Consider the following 24,188-nt stretch of genomic DNA (forward strand, 5'->3'; position numbering starts at 1 on the left):
TAATTGATTTGACAGCCTGAATGCTGCTCTCAATTCCTGCTGACAGGCACTGATCTTTTACCTGGCTTGACTGCTTTCATCACGGCCCGTGATGCCTTCAGCACAGCCTCATAGATAGCCCTCTGGTCAGCAGTGAACTTGCCATTGGCAGGGAAGGTGCACGTGATGTCAGAGCCATAGCAGTAATATTCTCCTCCCATATCGAACAGGCTGAAAAGGAAACAGGGCAAAGAAATTAAAATTTAGCTCCAAAGAAATAGTAGAACATAGTGTACCTTTCTCTTGCTCTGTACTTAAAACCATTTACATTTTGGCAGATGGCCAATATAATCACTACTTGAACACTGTTCTAAGTAAAATAGGATGACAGTCCCTTGGAATCTCCTGGCAGAAGGGTATCTGCATTTCATATGGCTTAAATGGACACCCTTATGGCTTGTGCTGGTCCATGATGGGAATGCTCAGAGAACACAGAAAGGAAGATAAAAAGTACATGAAAAATCCACTATAAGCTCCTCAATTCCAGTTTATAGAAATTCTTCTCAGAAGAAAAAACATGTCCTTTCTTTCTTTCCTGAGAAATGCTAGCACCTCATACAGCATCCAACACCCAAAACAGAATCCCACTTAACAAAGAAATGTTAATGGAATAAGGATTATGGAAAACACGATACAGATTTCTGCATCAGAGATGGAAGAAAGAAATTATGAAGTGCTTTCTTATATGGGGACAAAAACACTGGCTTACCCTTTAAGAAGGATATTTATTCTATACATGAATAAATTATTCACCACTGATTGCTCAGCTGCCAGAAATCAATCTACAAGAACAGCAAGTGGGACTCTACACTCTTGTGAGGACCATGATATACATTAGCAGTACTATGCTTCTCAAACCTGCTTGATAAGGTATTGCACTGCCTTCAGAAGGCTCAGAAATCAGTAAATAACCAAACAACCATGTGGACCAGACAACACTTGAGCAAATAATCCCCTTGGTTCATCATATATCGATTACAGGAAGGCATATTTTTTGATCCTCATACAGTATTTGTGTGATCTCCTGATTTCTACAGCAATGAGTCAGAGTTGAAATCTGTGAATTCAAGCCTTCTTCCAACCTCCCCAAACAACTATGAGAGAAATAAGAAATTCCACCATAAGTGAAATCAGAAATTTCACCTCAAGAAACATCCTCCACTGTGTTTGAAAACCTTGGAGTTTTCCTCCTCTTGCTGCTTTTTCACAGTAGGATCAGTCAGACAGCACAAGCAGAAGGCAAGGCACTCCACTAGGACACCCTCTCTGCTACTGAGTCCTGATTACAGCAAAAATTAGGAAAACTGCAGTGTAGCTCTGTCCCCAAGCAGCATATGTGACAAGGTAAAGATAAACTACCACAAAAAGTGCTATCACACTCTGCTGTAGCTGATCACCATTTCCAACATAACTGCTACTGAAAGCTATGGACAGTGAGTAAACAAATGCAATGATGATAAAACTAAAGAATATTTCAGCAGGGCTAGGACTCTTCTTGCTGCATTGCACACACAGACACATGCTCGTGAAGATTTACTGCAAGAATTTTTAAAATCCACTCGACAATTTCCTCCATGAACAAATCTCTGCCCTGCCTGGAGTCTTTGCCAGCCTCCCCAGACTGGGCAAGGTTCAGCTGCAGAGAGACTTGCAGGACTGGAACATCAGGAACAAACCCAGTGGCTGCAGCTGCAGAGCTGTACCAGGCTTAAAGCTACAGGAGCCAGCTCCTTAGGAGAGTGCTACAGAGAGAACTGCCAAACTACCTGTGTACACACTGGCCTAATACAAACACCTCATTTGTTCACTTAAATATGGAATGTTAATCCTGAAAGTTGCTAGTTGAAAAAAGATACGAAACAGGCAGCAAACGTCAGATCCACAGGGTGAAAAAAAGAAAGATTGCACACCAACATAGAAACTGCAAACTAGCCTGGCCAAATCTCAAAATCAGAAGCCTCATCAGCACTGCCTGAGTTTTCATTTCATGGTTAGACTGGCTTCTAAAAATAACTGAAGGTACACATAAAAAATCTATAGATACAGAAAAATAGTTGCAGCAAGGAAGAAGCTGCTACACACCTTAATGTAACAAGAAACAGGTAAGTTCTAAATCTTTGAATGCATCCCAGACTGACCCTTTCAACGTCACAAATCAAGTTTCAAGATACTTTGTGGGTTCTGCAGCATTTCTGTGGCCTAACTCTAGCATTCACAAGTGTAAATGCCCACTCAGCATGGTGACAGTAAAGCTGTGACTAATAACTTGAGAACTCCTGGTACATGTCTGCTGGAAGTTGCTACATTTTATTGTGTATTTTACCTGCAAAGTAGTTATTCTGAACTTACCAGAGGCAGAATTTTACCTATGTCTTTAACCTTACAATTATCAGCATTTTCTCAAACCCATTCATCATTCAGTGGCTCTTAAATAGTTTTTGAGTTACTGGAGAACTGAGCAATGGAAAAAAAAATGTCACAAAGCTGGTGGTACACCAAAACAAAGCTCACAAGATAGGAAGCACCATTTGTTTGGGTCTCTTGGCTTCCAGACAAGAGAAGACATGAGGGAAGATGATCTTTCAAATTCCACCACAGATCACAGCACACCATCCAGCCTGTATGCTTCAGTAAGAAAGCATCCTAACCAAATGGGACATCTGGGAGATATTTTGGCTCTTATCAGGAATTCTCTTCCATTAAACTTCAGTTGGGAACATATCCATTAGCTAAAATGTTGCCCAAGCCATGGAAATAGCCCAAATATTGTAGTTATACTGAGAAAATAATGGGACCCTGAGAAGATCCTAGTTTCATATATTTGCTTGCCAGGCAAAATAAATGGTGAAGCACATTTATATCAAATAAAATGCATGACAGCTACTATCTTTTCCTGTGGACTAACCAGAAAAAAAATCTAAAGGAAGGTTCCTTGGAAAAAATACATTTATTTTACTATGAAATTAGATGATAAATTGCTAGTGGAAAATATATTATTAGTGCATTCTAGTTTGTTCTCAACTGCATGTACAAAATTACCTGTCTGATAGTGTAGTCTAAAAAGGGTCACATACAGAAATAACCACTTAATGTTATTTAGACTGTTATCAAATGTAGCAGCAATATAAACAAATTAAATGCAGAAATGAAAATAGGCCTTGTAGGTATCTTGATCTATAGCTTACTTCTTAAAAGCTGTTTAAAACAGACCAACATATGCAATAATACCATACATATTTACCAAACCCTACCATATTTCCCTTTTAGATAAATGAAGTGCTACACATAGCAGTACTGTGTATGTGGTCACTACATATATGTTGCATATACATTACATTTTGTATAACAAAACTTAACTGTGAATTCAGTTTTCTGCTGAATGGTGAAAAACTTCATTCTAAAAATAGCCTTCCACCACTCCTTTTTCAGCAAGAACACAATTGTGAATTGCTGATTTCAATGAGATAGTATGTCTGAGGCTGTCAGGTTTCTGAGGCACTTGAAGGGATGGTGAATAGAGGAGTGCTGCTGACCAAAGAGAGACATCAGGTTTTCTGTCAAACTGTTCATTGATTTAGCTTGAAGCTGAGGAGGTAAGCTCAATCTCTTTCAAAATCATCTGAAAGAAAGCTAATCTCACTTGGCATCATTTTGTTGTGAGCAAAAGCAACAAACACCTTCATTTCAGGGTGAAAAGTGCATGATGTATAAGGCAGATTTAACAGTCAGAAGACCTGAGCACACCATGAAAATTCCATGCTACTGCTTCCATTTATTTTCTAGAATGACCATGAAGCTATACCGTAAGTAAAAGATGCATAACACAAATAGTCCAAACTTCTTGGAAGTATGGGCAGAGCTCTCCCAATGGAGGTTTGAGTTCTGTGTGCATACATAATCTTTCCTACAAAACATATTGCAAAATACTGTAAACATTACTAACTAAAACTGAACAATGCAAAACATAAGAAAAATCAGATAACCTGCCAGTTGCTCTACTGACAGAATGCCTTGCTTATGTACCAGCAATCCAACATTAGCCAACAGCGTTGGAACACAGGGCGCCTTCTGCCTGCTTAATAAGTCACCTTCAAAAATAACTGAGAGCATTTAACTCCTTTCATAGGGAAAAATATAAACCCATAGCTTTAAATCATTTTGCACATAAACCAGTTTCATAGTCAAAAAGAAGGAGAAACGTGTGTGACATGCCACAGCCTTGCAGAAAGGCTTGACTGGACATGCCCCTCCTCAGAGCAGCTCCCCAGCCCCTCCCAGCAAGTCCCTGCAGCAGTTCTTCCATGTACACCCCAACTGGGGCTCTGCTCCCCATGCAGGAACCCAGCAGGCAAGTTTGGAGGAAATATTTCAAGTCCTGTCAATTTTAAAGTGAATACAGGTTTGTAAGTCAATGCTGGAACTGAAAGGCAATGTGATGCACAAAAAAAGCTCCTTTCCCCTCCTATCCCTCTGAAACAAAACGGATGAGTAAGACATGGCTGCGTTACTTTCACAGAATATTGGCACCACAAAATGCAGATTTATAGTTACATTTTTTACTTTCAAGCCAAGAAAAATAATATGCATTTTGATATTGATTCTAGCTTTCTTAACCTTTGACTGTGAAGCACCACGAACCACTTTGTGTAACACTTTAAATTTGAACACTGTGGACTATAAAGAGTCATAGTTCTTTTATTCATAATGTCACTGTATGCCATTTTTCAAAAATAAAGCATCATCTTCCTTTAAGCATGTGTTTTACTTTTATAGGCTTGCTGACACTTTTATTGTCAAATAATTTGAAACTGCCAGGCAATGAAGCAAATTATGGCCAATATCACAATGAGAAGCAATACTTTATTTGGGATATCTAAGCCATGTGTATGAATTGTTATGATCCAACCACCAACCCAACCCAAAGACAAGCTCTCGCAGGCATTTTTCGGGAAGCCTACACCTACTCCCACGAGCTAACACATAAAGCTGTCACCTTCCTGCTCTACAGATCTGCTTGATCAGTACACTCAGAACTGGATCTCCTCGTGATAGTTATAATATAATTACTCTTCAGCAGTTGTTAATGTGGTAGAGCGATGACTGGGGTGAAACCCAGGTGGAAGTCCTTGTGCAATGCACCCCGACACTGCTGTACTGAACATCACCCACCTGCAGCCCTTGTCCTCCCCAGGGTCTGTTCTCAGGACAAATCTCCCCTTCCCCTGGGTGCGTTTGCAAGACTAGCAATTAGAAAACTGATACTGCCCTATCATACCATGCCCTCCTCACACCTCAGGTTAAGCAGGTGTGAATACTGAAGCACTTTACTCAGCAATGTACTGAGTTTTAGGAGTTTGAGCCATTATTAACCAACATACCTATGAGCAGCCTCACAGATGAGCTGGTGCCAGCCAGTCTTAGGACAGCAGGAATAAAGGTACACGCAGTCTTGTCCTGCTCTTATTGCCATAAAAGCAAGTTATCCCCAGCTGGAGATTTATGCTGTGTGATCTCAGCATACTCTGCTCCGAGTTCACAGAGTGCACTCTGTGCTTTACACTTCATGCAGCAATTAAATCCTTAAGTATTCACACACTGACAAAATCCAACTGTTTGTTTGGTTAAACACTTCTAAGGCAATTTCAAGCTTAAGAGAACTAGGTATCAGCATTTCTATGAGATACATTTTGGAAACAGGCCAACTGATTTGGAAATAGGGTGGTTTAATAGGAGACCACAAGAATGAATTATTGTTAATGATATCACAAGGAAGAAAACAGAGAGATAAATGACACATACTTTCTTGTACATTTGCATCTTGACTAGCCAAGAGTTATCAATTAAAAAAGCAAAACTAGGTAAGATAACATCACAAACCCCAAGAGAGAATTGGGACAGTATAGTGTATAGCCGTACTATGCTCAGGAAGAGGTTTTTTAAGAGAAGCCTTATTGTTACCAGCTTCCATCTGACATGGCAGACAAGGAACTTGTACTGGCTCTGGCTTCAAGCCAAGCTTGGCTCACAGGTTTAAAGCCAACTTTTTGTCATCGGCACCCATGGAGTCAAGAATAACCTTTAAAAAGTGTTGGAGAATACTTTTGGTGTAGGAAATTTGATTCCGAGTATTCACAAGAAATCAAGTTTTTGTTTAAGCCCGCTGTTCAAAAGAAGAGGCTGTAGCCACACTGGTAAATGCAGTTACAGCTTCATGACTACTCTCCACCCAGCTGCAAGTTATGTAACCATGTGGTCCCACACTTGTTGTTTCCCCTCAGCTGTGTCTTTCCATCTTGTCGACCTTCTCCACTACTTTTTTAATCATTGCTCATCTAGTACCACTGTCTTGCTTCACAGGCTTTCCCAAACTATCTCAAAGATAATGGGAGGCTTGTCTCAAACTATTTTCACAGAAGATGACAAGATCTGCCACTAATTAAGCTTTCCTCAGATAGAGAGTATGACAAAAAGAAGTATCTCTGTCTACATTGAATTTTGAAGGAGAGAGGATTGCCTGCCTATATCTCTACAATTCCAGCTAGAGAGACATCAGTGGCTGTAGCAAGAATACACGAAAGCTTGACTAGGTGTTGGTGTCTGCACTGCTCAGGGCTTCCTCTCACTGCCACAGACACAGGACACTGGCTCACAGAATCAGAGCAGCAGCGTGGTGATGGCTGCTGTACCCCTGCTCTGCTGCTTCAGCCCTGATGCTGAGAGATAACCAACAGCAGTGTGAGGTAGTGTCCTCTCTTACAATGATTTGTGTCAAGCAGACCTTCTGATCCATTCCTCCCATAAGATACGAAATCTAAATTTCACTGAATCTACCAAATGAGCTGCACATAAGAGCTGGTTCAGTAAACACCCACGTATACCAGTAAGATTGCCATTTTGACGCACGGGCCAAGAAAGAGTTCCTTGCTTACAGCATTTATCTCTTGAAGAAATCTATTATGAGATCCTTAAGTTTCTGCGCTAAAAAAAATCAATTTCTGTGATCAAATATAAGCCCTCTTTTACCCCCATGCAGTTTGCATTAATGCCTTCTTAAAAATGTTAAGTTTGCCCACAGCAAAGAGCCAAAAAAAATCTTCTGATTGGCTTGTTCACAGATAAATTTGCCCCCAAGTGCCATTCTCAGTGTTTCAGCTAAAGCAGGGGGACGTTTCTGATACAGAAGTGCTGCACACAAATAACAAGTACTGGGAACACCATGTCAGTACTGTTGGATTGGGTGAAGGAGGTGGCAGCAATGAGAGTTCCAGAAGATGCAGAAGGCAGCTGAAAAGTTCAGCAAGATCCATGCTGACAGTGTGCCAGAGACCAGGAGCAGACTCAGGAGAAGTTCTGACAAAAGTGCTACCTATCGGACTTGTCTTTTTGCTGAATGGGTGATTTCTTTTTTCTGTCTTTACAACCCTAATTATTATCCATTTTTAACAGACATCTTTAGTAAGTCTTTCAACTTACTCTCTTTAGCAGAGCATTCTCTTTAGCAGAGACAGTTTGCTGAAAAGTCAGCAGAGATGGCAGCAAACCCCAAGTTTTGGCTAGTTTCCATCCATGAGGAGCCTCCCCATTGGAAAGGCAGTATCTGGGGCTGCAGCTGACTTGCTCAAACAAGGAGCAAGGAAGTCAGAGCTGCAGGGAAGAGAGGGGTGCATTCAGGGAGAAACCTGTATTGGCAGCTGAGTACTTCCCAATCAACATGACACCAGCAAACCTCACTGGCTCCTCACCAGAATGTCTCACCCACGCAGGGTAAGAACAATACAGCTATCTTTGCAAGCTACTAAACTTCTGCAGTTGACTAAACCTGTCCATTTCTAGGTGTCTACTGAGAAGTGGAAGGTACTAAAAGTAAATTGTAAAAGTTTGATACTTCCAATACAGGCCAAGATTCTTGGGTGCTGACATTCAGAACTACAAGCTTTAGCTTTCAGCAGCTGTTTCTGGACACTCTGACCTGTCTTGTCCAGCCTCGACAAACAACCATTAGACATCAACTGAGCAGGTAAAGGGTCAGGCCTTACTTAATGATTTTACTGTAAATATTGTCACGTTTTCTTATGTGTGTATGTGCATGCTCACGTGGTTCCAATGTCTTTCCATGATGAAAACTGGGCCAGTGTCCAATGGCACAGGTTCAGTTAGCTTTTTTGACAGCTTACGGGCTTTTTTGTTGATTGTTCAAGGAACCTCCAAATTATCAGTTCTCAATTGGAACACAACAGATGAGAGTTTAAGAATACTCTACAGAAGCTAACAACTGAATGAAAAAACCCTGAGAAGACAGTTGCTACCCTTTCCATGGACATGTCCAAAAGTCCAAGTCAGGTGCACAGTAAAGAAGGTAGCAAACAGTATTTCCAAAAAGGAGGCTGCCTATTCCCCCAGCCAAGTATGTTATTTAGCCTGCAAGAACATTTCTTTCCTATTTGAAAGAAGCACCCACTCCTCATAGCAGCACCTGAAGTGGAAATACAGCACTGCATTCTGCAATTAGAAATGTTCCTGCCCTGACCAGCTCAGTGGGCTCAGCCCAGGTATGGGGCAGCACCACACCAGCAGGACTCCGTCCGAGGCTCTGCCAGACTGTGTCTCTGCAGTGGGGTAACAACAGATTCTCTGGACAGACACAAGAGACCTAACACTGACCTGAATACAAGGACTGGGAATTACATCTGGTTCAGGGAGAGCACACAGAAGTTGTGTTGGGGACTAACTGGACCTTCCCTCTGAGCCATAGAGTGATTTAAAAGCCAGGCAGACTCCCACTAAAATTGTATTTTGACCTACCCAACGGAGTTCCCCACACCACTGTGAAAGATTTTGCTGCTGAATTCTATCCAACACAAGCAACATCCATCAAGAGTACTTCTATCACACTTCATGTGTATTTGTGTTAAAGACCACCACAAAAAGTACAACTCCAACAGCAGCCAGTTTTTCCAGAATATGCTGTGAATGCTACACTAAAACAATGACAGATAAAACTCACAGCTGACAATTAAAAAGACATTTTACATGCATTATAGACAGCAAAAATTGCAAGGCAGACCGTCATAGAGCACTTTAAGGAAAGCTAAAATTTGCTACAGCAAACACACTGCTAATACTTAGCAATCTGGGCTTTGGTGAAAAAGCTTATACATTTCTGACAGTAAGCAACATCACAGCCTGAATTAACTAGTACTAACAGAGCACATTCAATTACAGCAAAATTATTGTTAATTCCAGCAAATACATTTCTCTATTTTTAATCCACTCCAATTTTTCTGAATTAGCATAAAATTAATATAGTCCATAGGTACAACAAAATGAAAAATACCTACACTTGATGAAAACAGTAAATATTAATCAAACGAGAGGAATCAAGCCAAAGAAATTATTTCAGAAATGGATAGCCAGTTAATTTTGCAATCAACCAGTAAGTAGTAGCAATGTACTTTGTATTATTATTAGAAACAAAACCATTACTACAAACAAGCCGTTTCAAAACTGCAGACTGAAAAGTTAAAGCCAACCATAATTTTTGCATATTACAGCACTGAACTTCAAAATGCATAAAAGTGCGCAAGGCCAAATGAAAATACTAGTCTCACCCACATAAAATAGTTGAGCATTTACATCTGGCACATTAACATCCTGAAAGCAGTGCTTTCAAGAAGTAATAAATATAATATTTTGTACCATAGGATAGATGGTTTTAATAGCAGACACTGAAGGACTTGGGTTGGAAAAGGAAGGACTTCTATTATCTGATGGAAAAAGAGGGTCAGTTCCTGCTTTTTAAATGCAACACTGCCCCCACCTGGACAAATGAGTTTTGGTTCTAGGTGGATACTAGTATCATAAAACTCGATAAAATACTGAGAATTCAAAAAAGAGTTTGGAAAACAGATACAGCAAACTTTGATCATCTTTTCTGGTATACTTTTTCAAGCTCACCTAAATCTTTTCTGACTTATTGAAAATTTTCCAATATTTTCCTAAAGTAGATGAGAGCCACTCAGTATTCACAGAAAGTCTTACACTTACTCATTCCTCCAAAGAAGAGAACAGCGCATTTCCTACAAATAAAACTATATAATATTCCAGTCAATATGAGGATAGAGCTTCAATGCAGTATGTATACTGCACATGTGTAGTGTCTGCACATATAAAAGATAAATACACATGGATTATACATGAATTGATAAATCTTTTGATTATAGAAAACTGTACATTATGCTTTGAGATCGAAGAATTAAAAATCAGCAAAGTAACTTTTATTTTAGCCAATAGAAGGCTTAGCCATGAACAACTGAATCTGCCTAGCTCTTGCAAGAAGCAACTTTCTTTTGTGATATTCTTCACAGAATCACAGAATAGGCTGAGTTGGAGGGACCCATCAGGATCACCCAGCCCAGCCCCTGTCCCTGCAGACCCCCAGCAATCCCCCTGTGATCCCCGGCAGCGCTGCCCAAACGCTCCTGGAGCTCTGCCAGCCTCGGGGCTGGGACCATTCCTGGGGAGCCTGGGCAGTGCCGGCACCCTCTGGGGGAGCAGAACCTTTCCCTGACACCCAGCATAACCCTCCCCTTCTCCACACACCTTGGAGTGACCAGCCACTCCAGGGAGCCTTTGTCCCTTTTCAATCATTAAAAATAAAAAGCCCCAAACATTCAACATCTTTGTTTTCTGCTTCATCCAGAAAAACCTTTCACAACTACCTGTACTTGCAGCCAGGAAGAACTCCCTTTGATGAACAAAGCTTCTGAAATGACAATAGGAGAGGTCCTAGAAGGATCTTTTGAGAGCAACACAGGTAATAGCAAAAAGAAAATACCAAAAGCTACATACAAGTGTCAATAGGAAAGGAACAAACCTAAGTTTGACAACTTGAACAGAACAAAAACATGTAAAGGCAGTGCTCCCAGAAGGCTGCTGAGTGTATGCTCTGGCAAGCACAGGATGTCACCAATATGGAAACTTGGGCAAAGCTCACTTCTTTCCACAGCTCTTACTTTAGTGCCCCCTGCTGTCACTATTATTCTGATAACTTAAATTTGCACTGGGATATTAAGAAGCAGAAACAAAAATACGTCTCAGAGTTAAACTATTCAGATAAAGGCTTTTTGCAATACTAGACAATTTTCCATATCCCCAGCTCTATAATTTGACTCAGCAAATAACTGTGTTTGTTGGTATGGCCAAGACACATTTAAATCATTTAACATTATGCTAAGATTGTACTTTTATGACAGATGTGTTTGGTTTTCTAACACTAACAAAGCTTTCTGATAGCTGACTGCAATAAAACTATTTCCATGTACAACTTGTTTTACTATCATCCACAGCAGTCATGGCACACTATGGGAACAGCAGTGAGACACATTCTAGGATATTGTACTCTGCTGTCATTGAAATCATAAGTTATTTCTATAAAATAAGTAATCAGTAAGTGAACAGTGTGAGTTAAAAGTTCCCGATGATCCAACCTACTTCTATTTAAATTTCTAAAAGCTAGTTTTATTTTATAAGTAATAGATAGTCCCACTGTGAATACAAGGTTAATGGAGTCTCTCTTAGGTCTGCTGCACTCCCCAAGAAGTTGATGCTGGTTGTACTCCCCTTATTTATACTCTCACCCAAGCTCTCTAAATAAATTACACTCTGGCCCTGGCTCCAGTGAGGACCAGTGTCCCCCTTCCAGCTGCCAGGGCTGCAGCAGGCCCTGACCCAGGTGAGTGCCCATCTTCCTTGGGGTGTGGAGCAGACCCTGCACAGCCTCAGCTCTGTTGTTCATTAACACTGTAACTTTGGGGGATATTTTGAAACATTAAAAATATGCTTTTTGGTGGGTTTTTTTAGCAGAATAGACAATTATTTTAATTATTTTGCAGAGCCAAAATGGACCTACTAACCCCCAAAAATGTCATTAAGTGCTTGAAGGTCAGTGAACCTGCCAATGAGAATTGTTTACAAAGTGCTGAATTTTCACTGAGGTACATTTGTCAGATGCCATAAAAATACCAAGACCTGCAACTCATGACACCTGCAGAAAAGCACCTCAGGTAATAGCTGTATCTATTTCAGTTACATCTGGGCTTAGGCTGATTTTCTTACTTTTCTATTATTTAAGTGTAAACCTCATCATGAAGAATCAATCTTAATTTTAAGATCACAGAAGCACTTTCTATTTGCCAACCATTGAAGGAGCCTTGTTGATCAGCTGCAACAGAACAGTCAACTCCTGCCTTGCATTTGGCACGCAGCAAAGCAAGGAACCCACAAAGTCAGGCTGCACGAGCCACCAGGCTGCAAATCAAATGCAATAAACTACAATTTTACTCAAAAAACTTCTCAAATCAAAACATGAAAGATACACTCAGGGTCACATCTCTGATGGTTTCTAGAACAAACCAGCAGACCACAGAGGTGAGCAGAGACATTTGCCTTGCCCCTTTCTGTGCTGCATATGGCTTTGATGTCCAGTGTTCTCCCTTCCCCTCTCTCCCCAGCCATGGTGTAACTCCACACTGCAGCACTGGCAGGGCAAGGGCAGCAAGCAGAAAGGAGGACCCAAGGCAATTTGCTTCCATTATTTTTAAGGAAGCTTTTGTTTTCCAGATGGCAGATGCTGATTTGTTGAGACAAAACACTTTTCCTAGAGGCACGCTGGCTCTTACTGAACTTGTTCTGGGTGCTGCTTCCCAGGGTCAAGTCATAACTTCCAGCCGAAGTCAGAGATCAGTTTAGGAGAGCTGAAACCAGTTTCCACCTCCCACAAGGGCCCTCTAACCATTGAACCAATATCTTTCTGCAGTGTGAGCAAAAGCAAAACTGCTCATGAGACACTTGCCCAGAAGAATGAGCCAGTGGGGGCTGCCATTTGATGAGCAGGAGTTCCAGGTGCACATTTGCTCTTGATTTGTGCCTAAAGGACTCAGATCTCTATTCCTTCAATTTATTTGGGTTATTGTCTTCTTGAGTAGCAGCTTTTAATTTCATTCTACACCTCACCAAACTTTGAAAGACCTTTGGTTTTCCAAAATGCTGGAAGCCTCAGCTTATGACTCCACTTTCCCTACTACCAAATGCAGTTACAGCCTCAGTACAGAAACAGAAGGGGCCTTGGCATCCAATTAGTAATGCAATACCTGGAGAGGATGCAGTGAACCTCAGTCCAGGGATCAGTTCCAATCCAAGCTGTCAGAGCTTTAAGATGACAGAAGAAAATCAGTATTTGTGAACAGCCTGGCCCTACATCATCACTGCAAGCTGTGATTTGCAACAATCCAAGTAAATTTTATTTAAAGTTAATAGTGACTAAAAGGCTAAGTGCCTACAATGGTGACTCAGCCTACCCATTTATCTGGATGACCTTTCTGACCACAGAGTAAAGAGACACCTCCTTAGGGAAAGTGTTTGGTTTAGAGAAAATTGATAATTTCAATGTTCACCAAAGAATGCCATAGTACATGAATCATTTATACAGAACACTTGCTGCTATTGCAATATTTGCTTTTAATATCCATACCAGTTAAATATCTGTACCCTGAATTCTTAACTTCCCTAAAAATACTGATTTCTTTCTCTGTCAATCACAGTGCTTTGTGTTAGATAGCTATTTCAATATTTAACAGATCGAAAACGATAGCCCTGCTTAGCAAGACAGTTTGTATTAAAAAGAAGTGTCAGAAATTCCCTTGATTTGCACTTTGTTTTGCACTGGGATCTTTTAGTGCAGAAACTGTACCTATAAAAAGTGTGGATTATGATGCAGCATCAGAGATGCAATTCCATACCAGTAGCTTACAGAAGCAATAAACCCACTTGATATAGGTTAATTAAAAAAAAAAAAAGAACATCATAAAGCCAGGCTTTTCTAAACCTGCCACAGCTTTTGACAAAGAAGTCAGAATAACAGTCTTTAAAAAGATATAAAAATGCAATAGCACAAGTATTTTGGCCTATGATCTTCTTTTGATGGAACTAAATCCTTGTTACTTATACTTTTAAGAGAGCAAACACATGCATTCAAGCATTTCACAGAAGCAAAGCCTTAGTCTTCCAAATGTATTTTTCTAATATCCAGGTGCTTAGTTGACTTATTTATGATACTTACAACACTGCACTGCTTTGTACATATAAAAACTGAGCAGCACATTTCTGCAAAACCCATGAATGTTATTCATATCCACTAAGTAATGTTGAGAAAAAGATATGAAATTCTACTGAATAATTTATTAAAAATCATACCCAATACCCACTCTCCCAACTCTATTATATACAACCCTATGGATAGTTAAATTAATGTTATGCCAAAGCGCTGGCAGAAGTAGAAATAACCCTTAAAATACTCTTAGCTCTTTTTCACCAAAAATAAAGTCTATTTTCCCCCATGTTCAGGGCTTCCTAAGACTATCCAACAGAGGGCTCCCCATAGCTATTAAAAAGCTTAATTGAAAGCCAATATACAAATGCTAATATATCTAGACATATCAGCACACTGTCATTTTAATGCCTCCTCTGTATGCACATGCACACACACACACACCCCTTCTACACCCAAATCAGACATTTGTAAAGGCACACAGTGAAAACACTCAGGTAGTGCATTGGCAGAATTTGTATACTGCTCATGTATGCTACACCTCAAGACTTTTTCTGAAACATTATTTTTAGCTGTGAAAAACAAGCGTGTTGTTAAATTGTCTTTACAGAAATTAAATCACTTTTTCTTATTAATTTTTTATTCTCCCTTGAGATAAACACTAAGAAGCCAGTGTGGATCAGAGTGTGCTCTATGGGTATCAGCCAGTGGGAGAGGCAGGGCAGTGGCTGGAGCCTGACAGGCGCCTGTGCATCTGGGGCACTCTTTGCTGACACCACCTGCACCTGAAAGCATCTTCTCACCAAGATCACGGTGCCACTGCACCATTTGGGCAGGAGGTTACTCCAGACTCTGTCAAACCTTGCTCTCTTTGTTGAGGCAGAGGTGCTGCTCAGCAGTTTTGAAATGCTGAAGTGATCGATGTATTTGGTAGGTTATGGTTTCCTGACACTGAGATACCTGAGGCAGATAAAACCCAAACGTATTTTAAAGACATTTCCAGTACTGCAGAAAATAGGGGTTTGCAAAGAATCTTGTGGTTTAAGAAGGACTACAGCCCTCCACTAAACTGTCCTTGGAGACTGTAAGTGAAAGATTGCTACACATACCCTCCACCCTGAGGTCTCCCTCACCATTTAAAGACCTTAGCTTTAAATATGGGATATCATAATGCACTGTGACGTATCTTCTCTCAGTAACATAGGCTGAGATTTCCTGTATGCTACAAACCTTCTTTTTTAAATTTAATTCAATGACACAGCTGGTACACTTTTACGTTGGTATGTTTTTCCTGATCAAAAAATGCTCATAGCATATTATCTACTCAAACACAACATAATCATAAATCAAAACTATTGCCCTGAAAGAAATTAACTTCATTATTTGATGGGTTTAGCAAGCTATTAACCACAGATGAAGATAATACATAAACTATTGTACAAGAAGTTTTAAAAAAAGTTTTTACACTATTATATAGAAATTATCTACCTGCAATTCCTTAAATTCACTGTGCAGCATCTGGAACTTTAGCTAACGCTGTGTGCCTGGAACTTTAGCCAACAAGGCATATTTTTTAACTTCTGAGATTCAATTTGTTTTCCATAATAGGTTTTGAGCTTATCGATGATAATACTAATTTGCTCTCCTTCATACATTCACATTCCACTGTGAAAATACATACCTGCACTCTTCCTGCACAGGCTACAAAGGTAATCCAACACAATTCCTCCACTGAATGTCAGTGAGGACATTTAACTTCTCCAAAACTAGTTCTGCATTTTTATAAACAAAGGCTTTTTGACCCATGTCTTCGGGAGCAAAGTATGAAAGTTATGAACTGATATATTACACATCACACAAAAAGGTCTGTCTGTCAATTTATGGGAATGTATTTGATGCTTCCATTCATTCTGCTTTTACCTGCAGTGATACTGCAAAGCATGTGGACATGTAGTACACATAGAGAAAATCTTATGGTACTTGCACTAAACTCTAAGTAAATCTCTATAGGAAGTTTTTGACACAACACAGAGCTAGAAGAAGCCTTTCCTGACCTGAACCAAGCTTGAGCTCTTCACATGCTCTAATCTCTACTTTCTTGTTGGGGTGTCTGTGTGCACATAGGCATTTCTAAGATCTACTCCATTCTGCAATTTGATGCAATTCTCTAAAAGTAGCCAACACTCTTGTGATCCTCCACCCTACCACCAGAGCTGAGGCCTGGAGCTGAGGTTTGAATCTGAGGTCCAAGAGCAAACTCAGATGACAAATTTTGCAACTTCCCTTGTACTCAGAATACAGCCATTTCCTAAACTAACTTCTAAGTGCCTCTAATCCAGAAGTGTTTGAAACAGTATCTTCTCCCATCCAACTGGAGATACAGGTGTACAGGACCTTTGGAAGAAACCAGAATACTTTGGCAAGCAAAGCTACCTTCTATTTTAAAGATTTAGACTTTTTATCAGTATGCAGTCATCCTTTTTCCGAGAGTACTTACAATTCCTGCATGGAAACAGCAGTAGTGAAACAAAAAAATCTCAAGCAAGCTCTAACCCCTTACTTACCATAAGTCTCCATCTTCAATTGTCTTATCATTCGGGGCTCCAGCATGGCCATAGTGCAAAACAGATGAGTTCTCCCCACTGATGGGCAAAAAGAAAATTAGCACAATCAGTGGAAGAAGAAACATTAAGACACACGTTCTTAGGACATAAGAAGGAACACTGTAGGCATGAGTGTGTTCACATAAAAAGCAGCCTGTGAGAGCTGTCACAATCCCTGCCCTGCTGTGGGCTGCCCCACCACTTGTGCAGCAGAGATGGGCATTGCACAGGAATTCTGCTACTCTGGCTGTAAGACAGGACCTTGCTGCAGAAGGAACATGGCACAGTTCATATGAGTATTTCCTATACCCATGACAGTTTTGTAAAGGAAATAATTAAGCACAAGTAATTTTTCAATTTACACCCATTTATTATTATCTGGTGGGATTTTTTTGGTTGTTTAATTTATTCTTTTTTTAATTACTTAGTGCTATTTTTCCATATTTGAGGTTAAGTGGTCTGAGGCATAAAATAAACTAACTTCCAATGGAGTAAAACCTGACATTTGAAACACTCTAGGAAACATTAGCATTGGAGAAATTGAGCTGTTGGAGGGAAAAGCTCCAATTCCCCTCTGGAATGGCTACAGGTGGTCTCTGCTGAAGGGGATGCACTGCTTGGGGAACAGTCACAGCTTACAATGCCAGCAGCAGGAGCAGGTATGAAAATTGTCACTCTCTTCTTACCTGCTGTCGAAAAATCACATTGCAAAGAAAAAATTTTTATCCCTGGAAACCTTGCAGAGTAAACTGCTGAATTCACAAGACTAAAGGATGGACACTTGTTCTGTTGTTCTGAAGTTGCATGATCCACCAGGTGACCTACATTTGGCCTTGGGATTCTCTTTTGCCTACTTACATTCCTCTGGGTCTATAAAATGTCAGTTAAAAGGCTGATAAATAGCTCAGGCTCTGCCTATGTTTATTTTACTGTTCTCTTCATACAGATGCTCTTGCTTTTTCTCTTCAAAAAGCTGGAAGAATTACATCACATCCAAAAATATACGTTGGGACAGGTTCCTGCAGTTCCTCTCTGACCCCTCCAGCTCACTTGCCAGTCTGTACCTCAGCTTTCATCCAAACATTTCACTGGTCACCCTGCTCAAATTTAGCTCTTTCAAGTTGTGATGCTGGAACAGCTTTGTATCTTGGATGACAGGAATCTGAGGCTCAATTTCGACTGATCTTTTGTTGTATCTGGAATAAATGTGACATCTGACATACTTCTCATATTAGACTTCTGATGTGTGCAATTACAAAAACAGTAAGCATGCACTCTATCCAAAAAGAGACTACCTTCAAGACACATAAAGTACTTGTGATATTAGATACTTAACAGATCATCAGTCCTTCAGATAATTCCATAAACCATGATTATGGAGCAGAAAGTGGTAAGTTTCTGCAGACTCTCAATCTAAATGGCTGGACTGCATCCCTGGAAGTATTTAAAAGGACATGTAGCTGTGGCACCTGGGGACACAGTTTAGCAGTGAACTTGGCAGTGCTGGGTCAATGGATAGTCTGGATGATCTCAGAGGGCTTTTGCGACCTGGATGACTCTACACTGACATTTTGAAAACAGTAAGTACTTATTGTTAAGTTTTTTCAGCATATAAGAATCACTATGCAGTAAGACAATGAAAGATGATATTTCAGAATCATGGGGATGGTTTTGAACAGAACTAAGGCTGCAACACATTCATTTTGTCATGTTGGTCCAATGGCTTGAGCACAGTGTCACAACTGGCTGGACGTTTTTTCCTTGCTGGATTCTGGACTTGAGAACCTCTGCTGCAGAGCAGATAGCTAAAAATGGACCTAGAAAGCCTGTATACAAGATAAAGACAGTCATCTTTCTGAGATGTTCTGTCTCCTGGGCACTGTTGGAATATTTTCCACACTTCCAAAATTTGTCTCATCATTCTGAAGAAAAAATTTGTAGTAGGGTAATGGAGTGCAATCAAAAGAAAAGGTCTTCTGTGCCAGGTACTGTGTCCAGTGGGAGCAGTGTCAGGTGCCAGGGGTGCAGGCTGCTCCCACTGCTGAGCTGCACTATCAGCATAGGGAGGATGCACCTTCACTTCCTCCCTCAAGAACTGCTTCCCAAGTGGGAGGATGGGATATGGAAGGAACTGGAATGACCTTGCACGACAGTTTGGTGTTCAAGGAAAAACACAAGAAGTAATAAAAAAACACCAACAGCTGGCATGCACATACATACTCCACAGCAGTTTGTCAGGAATTTAGCTGCAGATACTACTCCTTGTCTCCTTCCAAAGCTAGGGATAAAGCAGGAAAAGCAAACAGCACATGCAGATATTTATGATCAACTTTAAAAAAATTATCATGAACCTTAAGGGCATGACTCCATGCTTATGTATTTGCAGACAGCTCATTTACTCATCAAGATATGCTGGCACCTTCAGCAATATATACCATACCAGTGCGTAAATAAGTCATGTACTCGAATTTGACAACTGCACAAATGCTTTCAACAAAACACACTGCAAATACAAAGATGAGGGGGGGTTTTTGCACATTATAATGTAAAGGTTTTAGTTTACAAAATATTTCTGCTAGGCTCAGCACCAACTGTGATGGGAACTGCATGACGGATCTGTTTTCCAGCACCGGTGATAAAGCGTTAAGCAGGCACAATCTTTCTTGGCATTGGAGGCTCTTGATCTGTCAGGCACATCTTGGCTCTGTCACACACACAGGATCACAGCACAGAGAGCACAGTTGGTGCTGAAGACCAGATCTGCACACCATATGCATTTCAGGGGTTTGGCTGCTGGGATTTATTGGTGTGAGAGGATCTGCTCCCCCAGGACTGGCTCTGGGCAGATACCCTGGGCTCAACACCCATTAGCAACCACGGCAGAGCCAACATGCTCCTGAAAGCTCTCCAGCTGCTTTTCACCCAAAACAAATCCAGCATGTGCACTGCAGTACTGATCCCTGGGTCTGAGCAGGCCCTGCAGCTGAGGATGAGTGGGACAGCTTGACTCAGAAATGCACCAGTGACCCAAATTAAGACAGCAGTATGGAAACCTCCAGCAGGTTCCTGCTAAGAGGTGCACATCCAATCTCCCCCGTAGGGTGCATCTTTACCACTGTCCTGAGATGAAGGCAGGAAGATGCTTCTGGAGCAATGCTACAGAAATTATGTGTACCCACAAGGTAAATGCTACAGTTAGCCAGAAATAGTTCACACTAATTCAGTAAGCCTTTCAAGGTAGCTTTAGAACAATTTAAACAAAACCCGCAGCCACTGGCAAAGCAAAGGAGCCTTCATGCAGAAGGCTCATAAAGAAGCCTCTTCTTTAATTTTCAAGAGGCAACAGTTGCAAGGTCTAGCATTAGAACACCAAGTCTTAAGGATGGTTAAGGATGAAGTGCTGCGGGGAGGCGAGGATCACTGCCTTCTTTTCAGTCAGCACCTCTGAAAATCACCATGTGTCAGGATGCCAGTGCTCACCTTCAGGCAGCCAACCTGAAAAATCCTCGAGGTTTCTGTGTATCCACTTCTATTCCTTCAACAACTTGCTTCTAACTGGTGCCAAAGACATACAGAAAGAATAGCACAAAGCAGCAAAAGAGCTGCAAATTAACACCGCTGAGCATGCAAACCATAGTAAGAGATTCTGATTATTAGCAAAGGAAAACAATCCCCCAAGAAGCATTTTAGATTAGAAAGCACCCTGAAAACAAATTATTATAAGAAAGAGGAGAAATGTCAGCAATACTTTAAGGATAGAACTATGCTGAGCATCAAGCACTACAAAAAGTGTATCTAGTAGCTCTACATTAAGAACATCTAAAGAAAAAACAAAAGACCATTGAATAAAACTGGAACATATTTCCATCATGATTTAAATCATCATAGAATCACCCCAGAAGAAAGCATTAACCTTTCTTGCCACGTTTTTGTCTAAGGCATGAAATCTTAAAAAGTTGTTTCACTGAAGTGAAAGCAAGAAAAGCAGATCCAATAAGTATCCTAATCTGGCCCAAAAAGCTTCACTTATGCTGACCCTCAGACAGAAGGAGACATTTCACTGCACAGTGTTATTCTTAATGACTGATAGCACAGGATGAGAACTGTCATCTGCCCAGAGACATCAGTCAAGATGTGAATGTGAGTCTAAGACAAGAGTAACAAGCAGCAGCTGATGGTGGCTCCTGTGGTGGTTCTAGAGATACCAATGCCTCCACCACCACCTAACGCCTCTGCACCTGCTTCCCAGCAGATACCATCCACCCTAGCATCACCAGGACACAGGGGAATGCATCACCTTTCTCTACCCATTTGTAAAAATGGTTCCTTGGTACCCTAGGACACTGCAGTGAATAATTCATTAGCATTTGGACACTACTTGGAGATAGCATTTTGTAGATAAGTGCCAAATATATCCAAGTATGCTCGATAAATGCTCCCATTCTCTTTTCATGACAGTGATGTCTGCACTTCAAACCACTCCCCAGATGACAGTGTTTGAAAGTATCACTAACCACAGGACTAATCTCGAAAGGTAACACCCTGTCACACTCACCAATGTGTGTTATTATTCTCATAATAACAGTGAACACATTAAGCACTTTCAGTCACACCAAATATTCATTTAGCATCTCCTCAAGAACTTAACACTGCACAGGGACAGCAGTAAATAAATGTACCCATCACATCAGAAGTGATTTATTTCTGTACTGAAATATCGTATTGATTACTCCTGATTTCCAGCTTAATCAGCATATTTCAAGAAAGATTTGAATAACAAACTTGTTTTTTAAACAAGGATTTAAAAGGATTATTCTTTTCTGTGGAAACTATCATCAGGCCTGTAATCTAAAAACAAAAGATCCTGTCAAAATATACCCATTTTAAGTGTTCAGGAAAAATACAAAATTCAGTAGAATAAAACATTCAAAAATCCTAATTGCAAAAGCTATTTTTAGCTGTAAATGTAGTTAAGTGAAATATTTACTATGCATGACATTTTCACAGTATTAAAAAATGTCTATTCCTTTTGCCATTATTTTGCCATTATTATGTTAATTGAATTCATTAATTTATTAGGAGCTAGCTTAAAACTGTCAATATTATTCATTCTTCATCACTCATAGTCAGAATATAGAATACAAAGATCTTTGTCTGTAAATTGCTGTCTCATGTAATTATTTTTTTTTAAATCAAGTTTGTCTGCACTTTTAACTCTAACGGTAGGATACAGTGCCAGCTCCTAAGGATGACAGTGAGTCACAATGTTGTTAGGATCTTGCATTCCAAGATGCCCTTCTCTATGTTTTAAATCCTCCAGCAGATCAGAGGCAGCTCTAACACCATCCCCATGCCCTGCAGAGCAGGACAGAATGCCCAGGGAGCTCCTGTCAGCCCCCAGTTTTGAGCTACTCTGGGAGCTTTTCTCCTCCTGGGTTCCCCAAGATGTTAATGCAGGTCCTGGGTTTTTCAGTCCTGTGGAGAGTTCAGCCTGCTCCCACAGGTCACAAGGACACACTGCACAAACATTGACTTGACATTTCTATAGGTTTAGGAAAGTGATTTGATCACCAGCACCCAAATCAGATCCTGCAGCACAGGTTCTGATCCACTGTAAGTGAATGTGAAGTCAGCACGGCTGTGAAAAATCATAACATCACTGTCTGTGACAAAAGCTTAGAGATGGAGTCTCATTTCACTGGAATGTTAATTCTCAAGTTACACAAGGGTATTTAAACCAGGAACCTTTTCAGACAGTTTAGATACACAATTTGCCATAAAGCTGCTCATGCTCCTGCTGCAATTTTGCATATAGATTGGAAAACTGCATTTACAAATAAACAATTGAGTAAGAAAGAAGTGAAGGTGCTAATTGTTCTTAGTATCTTGAAAGCAATATAGCACTATTGTCATTAACATAAAAATTATCTTTTGTAAGTGTATGTGACTTCAGTGTAGGGCAAATGTTTCTGAGTAGCAGCAGAACAAGTGGAACATATATACCAACATATATGGCTCATCTGTCATACATCTCTGATTAGATTAATTCCACTATGTAAGATTAATCTCTGCATGAAGCACACAGCTGTTCTTCAGCATGTATCCCACACTGTTCTCTTGTGCATTTCTACAACTGCAGGGAGAACTTTTATACTACTTTCCCAAATACAGTAATCTTCAACACTAGCTGTTCAGCAAGAAACAGAGAGAGCAAAAAATTCCAAATTCCAAAGAGATTTGTTTAACTGCATCCTAATCTTTGAAACAGAGAATTTTGAGGATGATAAGAAATACTTAAGGTGTATTTCAAAGAAAGTATTTTTGAGCAACAGAGAATATCTCTAAAGCCCCTTTCCATTATACTATTTAATAAAAAAGTCAACTGCAGCACAGGGGTGAGCATAAGCACAAATTTGGCAGCAGCAGCAGTCGTTGGGAACCTCTGGAGTGCAGCAGAATCTATTACCAAGTTATGTCAGCAGACAGAGGTAGCTACCTCTCTTTGTCTTTTCTAGTGAAAACAGGTCAGAACTCACCCTGATGGCATTTGCAAACACATGACATCCCTAAAAGGACCAGTTTTACAAATATCCAGGGGGAAGCTGATGATAAAGATTACACAGTTCAGTGTAAATCATCCTCTTACCTGCCACAGATGCACGTGTAGGAGGTGTGGCGCATGCCACCCCGAGTGTAGCAGTAGTGCTGGAACAGGCTGCAAAGAAACAAAGGGGGTAATTAATGATTCATGCAAAATCACCCCAAGATAGGGAGAAAAACAAGTTCTGCTTGAGTACAGCTGTGCTGGTGTAAGTCCCCAGCTGCCCAACAAGGCTCTCTGCCCATTTCTGCTCAGCTGAACACTCCAACTGCCCCACATCCACAGCTCAGCAGCCCTGCAGAGCTGCACACCATTTCCACAAAGCCACTAAGCACCTCTGCAGCAAAGAGGGGCTCAAGTGCACCTCAGCGACCTCAAATGGTAATTGTTTTCCTTACAGCTCAACAGCAAAAGGGAAATGACTGTTGGCAAGAGAGTTCATCTGACTACAGAACAAACAGGATGGTAGCAGTTTAAATGCTGAAGCTGGTAAAGCTGGCCAAACTCTCCAAAGTGGAATTGAGAAAACCACTGCATTGCTGCATTTCAGGTACACAACCACATCCGTGATCCTTCTTTTCAGTTCTGCTGCCTTCAATCTATGTCATGTAGATTCAGGAAAAGTGAAGTCCAAGCAGCCCTTCATGGAGGAAGGAGCTTGCCAGACTGGTCAAAGTCTTCAAAATAATTTCAGCAGAAGCCCTCTCATTTTTACTACCTCACAGACACCTTCTGCTGGAAGCTGCACTAAATATCCCCTAAGCCTGATTTGCATCTGACTATGCTGTTCATCCTCCTCTCCAGACAAGCCAGCAGAACTCTCCATTCTCATAAAACCAGG

At 40.6% G+C, this 24,188-nt stretch overlaps 1 protein-coding gene across 3 annotated transcripts in view; it reads right to left on the reverse strand.

The window, feature by feature from the left end:
* PEPD (peptidase D) overlaps positions 1-24,188 on the reverse strand; it is a 136,515-nt gene that overhangs the window by 37,604 nt on the left and 74,723 nt on the right. For all 3 annotated transcript variants that reach the window (XM_062500032.1, XM_062500030.1, XM_062500029.1), the window contains 3 exons: positions 23,393-23,461; positions 16,708-16,785; positions 62-210 (listed from right to left, as the gene is read on the reverse strand). In XM_062500032.1, the coding sequence (XP_062356016.1) occupies positions 62-210; positions 16,708-16,785; positions 23,393-23,461 (296 nt within the window). The remainder of the gene's footprint in view (positions 1-61; positions 211-16,707; positions 16,786-23,392; positions 23,462-24,188) is intronic.

The sequence above is a fragment of the Cinclus cinclus genome, chromosome 11 (assembly GCF_963662255.1).
Source record: "Cinclus cinclus chromosome 11, bCinCin1.1, whole genome shotgun sequence".
NCBI classification, from domain to species: domain Eukaryota; kingdom Metazoa; phylum Chordata; class Aves; order Passeriformes; family Cinclidae; genus Cinclus; species Cinclus cinclus.